General features: G+C 63.4%; 1 protein-coding gene across 1 annotated transcript in view; it reads left to right on the top strand.

Moving 5' to 3' along the window:
- Window positions 1-4,067: 4,067 nt before the first annotated feature.
- psmc3 (proteasome 26S subunit, ATPase 3) overlaps window positions 4,068-7,956 on the top strand; it is a 26,680-nt gene continuing 22,791 nt past the window's right edge. The window contains exon 1 of the mRNA XM_086007476.1: window positions 4,068-4,270. Within this exon, the coding sequence (XP_085863602.1) occupies window positions 4,088-4,270 (183 nt within the window). The 5' untranslated portion in view covers window positions 4,068-4,087. The remainder of the gene's footprint in view (window positions 4,271-7,956) is intronic.

Below are 7,956 nucleotides of genomic sequence, written 5' to 3'. Positions count from 1 at the left end.
CATTCAATCTCCTCCCACAGCCCAAGTACACTCTCCCCTATCATGGACTCTACCCACCCATTCAATCTCCTCCCACAGCCCATGTACACTCTCCACTATCATGGACTCCACCGACTCATTCAATCTCCTCCCACAGCCCATGTACACTCTCCCCTATCATGGACTCTACCCACCCATTCAATCTCCTCCCACAGCCCATGTACACTCTCCCCTATCATGGACTCTACCCACCCATTCAATCTCCTCCCACAGCCCATGTACACTCTCCCCTATCATGGACTCCACCCACCCATTCAATCTCCTCCCACAGCCCATGTACACTCTCCCCTATCATGGACTCTACCCACCCATTCAATCTCCTCCCACAGCCCATGTACACTCTCCCCTATCATGGACTCTACCCACCCATTCAATCTCCTCCCACAGCCCATGTACACTCTCCCCTATCATGGACTCTACCCACCCATTCAATCTCCTCCCACAGCCCATGTACACTCTCCCCTATCATGGACTCCACCCACCCATTCAATCTCCTCCCACAGCCCATGTACACTCTCCCCTCTCATGGACTCTACCCACCCATTCAATCTCCTCCCACAGCCCATGTACACTCTCCCCTATCATGGACTCTACCCACCCATTCAATCTCCTCCCACAGCCCAAGTACACTCTCCCCTATCATGGACTCTACACAACCATTTAATTTTGTCCTAACTGCAGCAACTCAATCTGAGAAAAAGAAACGGTCTCTGTTGTTGACTGACTGACTGGAGCAATGCAAAGACTTCCAATTTGTTACCTTAATTAACTGTCAGAGGTGCCATCTTTCAAAGGAAACGTTGAACCGAGACCCCGTCTCCCCTCTTTGTGGGTGTAAAAGATCCCACGGCATTACTTTTGAACAGAGCTGTGGAGTTCTCCCTGGTGTCCTGGCCAATTTTTAACCCTGAACCGACATCCCTGAAACAGATTATGTGCTCATTTATCAGAGTGCTGATTATGGGATCTTGCTGTGTGCAAATTGGCTGCCGCATTTCATAAGAAGTACCATAAAAATGTTATTACTGCAATATCTTCACTGCTTTCCTCCCACAGCCTCTGCACCGAACGACTTCTCATCTTCAGTGATTTCAACCTCCATCTCAATTCATCATGCTCTCTCCTCTGAGTTCACTAGCCTCCTATCCTCCCGTAATCTCTCCCTCCATGTAAACGCCTCAACCCATATTCACAGCCACCCCCTCGACCTTGCCATCTCTTGTGGCCTCGCTACTCCCATCATGTCAATCGCAGATAAAGCCATCTCTGACTACTGTATTTACAATGACCCTCTCTCACCCTGGCTGTTCCCCCTGGTACGGCCCTCAGCTTCGCTCCCTTAAGTCCAAGGGACACAGACTTGAATGGATATGGCGGACAACTGGTTTAGCCATTCACCGCCAGATCTGGCTGGACCGCATAAAGCATTATCGGGTCCTGCTCTCGTCCGCCAAAACTGCTCACTGTTCCAGGGTCATTCTGGAATGCAAAGATAAACCCCGGCTTCTATTCTATACTGCTAGCATTCTTCTTAAATCCCTCTCCAAAGTCTCCCCCACCCTCACCTTCAACAAGTGTGAGGAGCTAATGGACATCTTTGACTCTAAGATTGAGACCATCCGATCAGATGCCTCTGCCACTTCCCTTCCTTCCCCTAACCCACCGGGCCAAACTTCCTCTAAGATTCCCCCCTGCCCTAGCCCTGAACTCGCATCTTTCTCCAGTTTCTCTCCAATCTCCCCTCATGACCTCTCTGCGCTCATCTTGTTCTTCAGACCCTATACCCACCAAACTGCTGACCATTCTGGTTCCCATGTTAACTGATATTGTTAACGGTTCTCTCTCCTCAGGTACTGTCCCCCTCTCCCTTGAATCTGCCACCATCACACCTCTCCTCAAAAAACAACTCTTGACCCCTCCATCCTTGCAAACTACCGCCCCATTTCCAACCTCCCTTTCCTCTCCAACGTCCTTGAACGTGTCTCGCCTCCAAAATCCGTGCCCATCTTTCCCGCAACTCCATGTTTGAATCCTTCCAATTAGGTTTCCGCCCCGCCACAGTACCGAAACAGCTCTCATCAAAGTCACAAATGACATCCTTTGTGACTGTGACAAAGGTAAACTATCCCTCCTCGTCCTTCTTGACTTGTCTGCAGCCTTTCACACGGTTGACCACTCCATCCTTCTCCAACGCCTCTCCACCGTGGTCCAGCTGGGTGGGACTGCACTCGCCTGGTTCCTTTCTTATCTATCTAATCGTAACCAGTGAATCACCTGCAATGGCTTCTCTTCCCGCTCCCACATCATTATCTCTGGTGTACCCCGAGGATCTATCCTTGGCCCCCTCCTATTTCTCATCTACATGTTGCCCCCTGGCGACATCATCCGAAAACACGGCATCAGTTTCCACATGTTCGCTGATGACACTCAGCTCTACCTCACCACCACTTCACTCGACCCCTCCACGGTTAAATTGTCACACTGCTTGTCTGACACCCAGTACTGGATGAGCAGAAATGTTCTCCAACTAAATATTGGGAATACCGAAGCCATTGTTTTCGGTCCCCGCCACAAACTCCGTTCCCTAGCCTCTGACTCCATCCCTCTCCCTAACATCTGTCTGAGGCTGAACCACACTGTTCGCAACCAGGGTGTCATATTGGACCCCGAACTGAGCTTCCGACCATATATCCGCAGCATAACTAAAACTGCCTATTTCCACCTCCGTAACATCACCCGTCGCCGTCCTTGCCTCAGCTCATCCGCTGCTGAAACCCTCATCCATTACCTCTAGACTTGACTATTCCAAAGCACTCCTGGCTGGCCGCCCACATTCTACCCTCTGTAAACTTGAAGTCATCCAAAACTCGGCTGCCGGTTTCCTAACCCGTTCACCCATCGCCCCTGTGCTCGCTGACCCACATTGGCTCCCGCTTAAACAACGCCTCGATTTCAAAATTCTCATCCTTGTTTTCAAATCCCTCCATGGCCTCGCTCTTCCCTCCCTATCTCTGTAACCTCCTTCAACCCCACAACCCCCCGAGATATCTGCGCTCCTCCAATTCTGCCCTCTTGAGGATCCCTGATTATAATTGCACATTCTCCCCGTGTTTGCGTGGGTTTCCTCCGGGTGCTCCGGTTTCCTCCCACAGTCCAAAGATGTGCAGGTTAGGTTGATTGGCCATGATAAATTGACCCTTAGTGTTAGGGGGATTAAATACATGGGGTTACGGGGATAGTGTGGGATATGTGTCGGTGCAGGCTCGATGGGCCGAAATGGCCTCTATCTGCACTGTGGGGTTTCTGTGAACCTTTGGTGGCCGTGCCTTCTGCTGCCTGGGCTCTAAGCTCTGGAATTCCCTGCCTAAATCTCTCCGCCTCTCTCTCTCTCTCTTTAAGACAACGCTTCAAAAGTCCTTCATTCGTCTGGAGGTGTTTTGGGACGCGATAAAAAGCCCTTCGTCCATCTTTAGCAGGGCTCCCCTTGGGCTTGTCTGATTGACAACCGGCCTGCTCTGCGCCCCCGCCCCGCACCAACATGGTGGCCCCCGCCCCGCACCAACATGGCGGCCCCTGATCCGCACCAACATGGCGGCCCGTGCCCCGCACCAACATGGCGGCCCCCGCCCCGCACCAACATGGCGGCCCCTGATCCGCACCAACATGGCGGCCCGTGCCCCGCACCAACATGGCGGCCCGTGCCCCGCACCAACATGGCGGCCCCCGTCCCTCACCAACATGGCGGCCCGTGCCCCGCACCAACATGGCGGCCCCCGTCCCTCACCAACATGGCGGCCCGTGCCCCGCACCAACATGGCGGCCCCCGATCCGCACCAACATGGCGGCCCCCGCCCCGCACCAACATGGCGGCCCCCGATCCGCACCAACATGGCGGCCCGTGCCCCGCACCAACATGGCGGCCCGTGCCCCGCACCAACATGGCGGCAGCAACAACACTCAGCAGTTTCTGGCAGCACGTGATCCGCTGAGGTAAAAATGTTCACGGATTGCCCGCAGATTCGGTACAGGCCGGGATGAGCGGGTTAATATGGATGTGGCGGTGGCCGGGCTGGGGCGAGGAGTGCCGGTCGGCAGCCACAGTTTCTGGGCGCAACCGGCGGCGATCCCCAGGGTCAGCGCGGCGGTGAAAGTGCGTCCCGGAGCCGAGCGCTGGATGTGGGCAGAAAACATGGCGTCTCTGAACGACAGATCGGTGTGGGATGAAGTGGAGGTGAGAGAGAGGGAGGGAGATAGAGAGAGGATAGAGAGAGTGTGTGAGAGAGAGATAGAGTTAGAGTATAGAGGATAGAGAGAGAGTGAGAGAGGATAGAGAGAGAGTGAGAGAGGATAGAGAGAGAGTGAGAGAGGATAGAGAGAGAGAGAGTGAGTGAGAGAGGGAGGGGAGGGTGAGAGAGGGAGGGGAGGGTGAGAGAGGGAGGGGAGGGTGAGAGAGGGAGGGGAGGGTGAGATAGGGAGGGTGAGAGAGGGAGGGTGAGAGAGGGAGGGGGGGAGAGAGGGTGAGGGAGGGGGTGAGAGAGAGGGAGAGAGGGTGTGAGGGAGGGAGAGAGGGTGGGTGAGGGAGGGGGGGAGAGAGGGGGAGAGAGGGTGAGGGAGGGGGGGAGAGAGGGTGAGGGAGGGGGGAGAGAGGGAGGGGAGGGAGGGTGAGGGAGGGGGGGAGAGAGGGTGAGGGAGGGGGGGGAGAGAGGGGTGGGGGAGGGGGGGGAGAGAGGGTGGGGGAGGGGGGGGAGAGAGGGTGGGGGAGGGGGGGGAGAGAGGGTGGGGGAGGGGGGGGAGAGAGGGTGTGGGGGAGGGGGGGGAGAGAGGGTGGGGGAGGGGGAGGAGAGAGGGTGGGGGAGGGGGGGGAGAGAGGGTGAGGGAGGGGGGGGAGAGAGGGTGAGGGAGGGGGGGGAGAGAGGGTGGGGGAGGGGGAGGGGGGGAGAGAGGGTGGGGGAGGGGGGGGGGAGAGAGGGTGGGGGAGGGGGGGGGGAGAGAGGGTGGGGGAGGGGGGGGGAGAGAGGGGGGAGAGAGGGTGGGGGAGGGGGGGAGAGAGGGTGGGGGAGGGGGGGGAGAGAGGGTGGGGGAGGGGGGGGAGAGAGGGTGGGGGAGGGGGGGGGAGAGAGGGTGAGGGAGGGGGGGGAGAGAGGGTGGGGGAGGGGGGGGAGAGAGGGTGGGGGAGGGGGGGGGGGAGAGAGGGTGGGGGAGGGGGGGGGGGAGAGAGGGTGGGGGAGGGGGGGAGAGAGGGTGGGGGAGGGGGGGGAGAGAGGGTGGGGGAGGGGGGGGAGAGAGGGTGGGGGAGGGGGAGGGGGGGGAGAGAGGGTGGGGGAGGGGGAGGGGGTGAGGGAGGGGGAGAGAGGGTGAGGGAGGGAAGGAGAGGGAGAGAGGGTGAGGGAGGGAAGGAGAGGGAGAGAGGGTGAGGGAGGAGGAGAGGGTGAGGGAGGAGGAGAGGGAGAGAGGGTGAGGGAGGAGGGAGGGAGAGAGGGTGAGGGAGGGGGTGAGGGAGGGAGAGAGGGTGAGGGAGGGGGTGAGGGAGGGAGAGAGGGTGAGGGAGGGGATGAGGGAGGGAGAGAGGGTGAGAGAGGGTGAGGGAGGGAGGGAGAGAGGGTGAGGGAGGGGGAAAGAGGGTGAGAGAGGGTGAGGGAGGGAGAGAGAGGGAGGGAGGGTGAGGGGGAGAGGGAGGGAGGGAGGGGGGGGAGAGTGAGGGAGGGAGAGGGCGAGGGAGGGAGAGGGAGGGAGGGAGGGGGGGAGGGCGAGAGAGGGAGGGAGGGGGGGAGAGAGAGAGGGAGGGAGGGGGGGAGAGTGAGGGGGGGAGAGGGCGGGGGAGCGAGGGAGGGAGAGGGCGAGGGGGGGAGAGTGAGGGGGGGAGAGGGCGGGGGAGCGAGGGAGGGAGAGGGCGAGGGGGGGAGGGCGAGGGCGAGGGGGGAGGGCGAGGGCGGGAGGGGGAGCGAGGGAGGGCGAGGGGGGGAGGGCGAGGGAGGGAGTGGGCGAGGGGGAGAGGGAGGGAGGGGGAGAGGGCGAGGGGGGGAGGGAGGGGGGGAGAGTGAGTGAGGGAGGGAGAGGGCGAGGGAGGGGGGGAGAGTGAGGGAGGGAGGGGGTGAGGGAGGGAGGGAGAGGGAGGGCGAGGGAGGGAGGGAGAGCGAGGGAGGGAGGGGGCGAGGGCGAGGGGGAGCGAGGGAGGGCGAGGGGGAGAGGGCGAGGGGGAGAGGGCGAGGGAGGGAGGGAGGGAGAGAGAGGGGGAGGGGGAGAGGGCGGGGGAGAGGGAGGGAGGGAGGGAGGGGGAGAGGGCGAGGGAGGGAGGGGGCGAGGGAGGGAGGGGGAGAGGGCGAGGGGGGAGAGGGAGTGAGGGAGGGAGGGGGCGAAGGAGGGGGAGAGGGAGTGAGGGCGAGGGGGGGGAGAGGGCGAGGGAGGGGGAGAGGGCGAGGGGGGGAGAGTGAGGGAGGGAGAGGGGGAGAGAGGGAGGGGGGGGAGCGAGGGAGGGAGAGAGCGAGGGAGGGGGGGGGGGGAGAGGGCGAGGGGGGAGAGGGCGAGGGAGGGAGGGGGGGAGAGAGCGAGCGAGGGAGGGGGGGGGGAGAGGCGAGGGGGGAGAGGGCGAGGGAGGGAGGGGGGGAGAGGGCGAGGGGGAGAGGGCGAGGGGGAGGGCGAGGGGGGGGAGAGGGCGAGGGAGTGAGGGGGAGGGAGGGGGAGAGGGCGAGGGAGTGAGGGGGAGGGAGGGGGAGAGGGCGAGGGAGTGAGGGCGAGGGGGGGAGAGGGCGAGGGAGGGGGGGCGAGGGAGGGGGCGAGGGAGGGAGGGGGAGAGGGCGAGGGGGGAGAGGGAGTGAGGGAGGGAGGGGGCGAAGGAGGGGGAGAGGGAGTGAGGGCGAGGGGGGGGAGAGGGCGAGGGAGGGGGAGAGGGCGAGGGGGGGAGAGTGAGGGAGGGAGAGGGGGAGAGAGGGAGGGGGGGGAGCGAGGGAGGGAGAGAGCGAGCGAGGGAGGGGGGGGGGGGGAGAGGGCGAGGGGGGAGAGGGCGAGGGAGGGAGGGGGGGAGAGAGCGAGCGAGGGAGGGGGGGGGGGGGAGAGGGCGAGGGGGGAGAGGGCGAGGGAGGGAGGGGGGGAGAGGGCGAGGGGGAGAGGGCGAGGGGGAGGGCGAGGGAGGGAGGGGGGGGAGAGGGCGAGGGAGTGAGGGGGAGGGAGGGGGAGAGGGCGAGGGAGTGAGGGGGAGGGAGGGGGAGAGGGCGAGGGAGTGAGGGCGAGGGGGGGAGAGGGCGAGGGAGGGGGGGCGAGGGAGTGGGAGAGGGCGAGGGGGGGAGAGTGAGGGAGGGAGAGGGCGAGGAGGGAGGGGGGGAGAGTGAGGGAGGGAGGGAGCGAGTGAGGGAGGGAGGGAGCGAGTGAGGGAGGGAGGGAGTGAGAGAGGGCGAGGGGGAGAGGGCGAGTGAGGGAGGGAGAGGGCGAGGGGGAGAGGGCGAGTGAGGGAGGGAGAGGGCGAGGGAGGGAGGGGGAGCGAGGGAGGGAGAGAGCGAGCGAGGGAGGGAGGGGGAGAGGGCGAGGAGGGGGCGAGGGGGAGGGAGGGGGGGAGAGGGCGAGGGGGGGAGGGCGAGGGGGAGAGGGCGAGGGAGGGAGAGGGGGGGAGCGAGGAGGGCGAGGGGGGAGGGCGAGGGGGGAGGCGAGGGAGGGCGAGGGAGGGGGAGGGCGAGAGGGGGAGGGAGGGGGCGAGGGAGGGAGGGGGCGAGGGGGAGGGGGAGAGGGCGAGGGAGTGAGGGCGAGGGAGTGAGGGGGAGAGGGCGAGGGAGTGAGGGCGAGGGAGGGGGGGAGAGGGCGAGGGAGGGGGAGAGGGCGAGCGGGGGAGGGAGGGGGAGAGTGAGCGGGGGAGGGAGGGGGAGAGAGTGAGCGGGGAGGGAGGGGGAGAGAGTGAGCGGGGGAGGGAGGGGGAGAGAGTGAGCGGGG

This window comes from Somniosus microcephalus, chromosome 15, assembly GCF_052327205.1.
Source record: "Somniosus microcephalus isolate GS21.2 chromosome 15, FLI_Smic_1.0, whole genome shotgun sequence".
In the NCBI taxonomy this organism is placed as follows: domain Eukaryota; kingdom Metazoa; phylum Chordata; class Chondrichthyes; order Squaliformes; family Somniosidae; genus Somniosus; species Somniosus microcephalus.
Note: the sequence above shows the minus strand (reverse complement) of the source record. Positions and strands in the feature narration are given on the sequence as shown.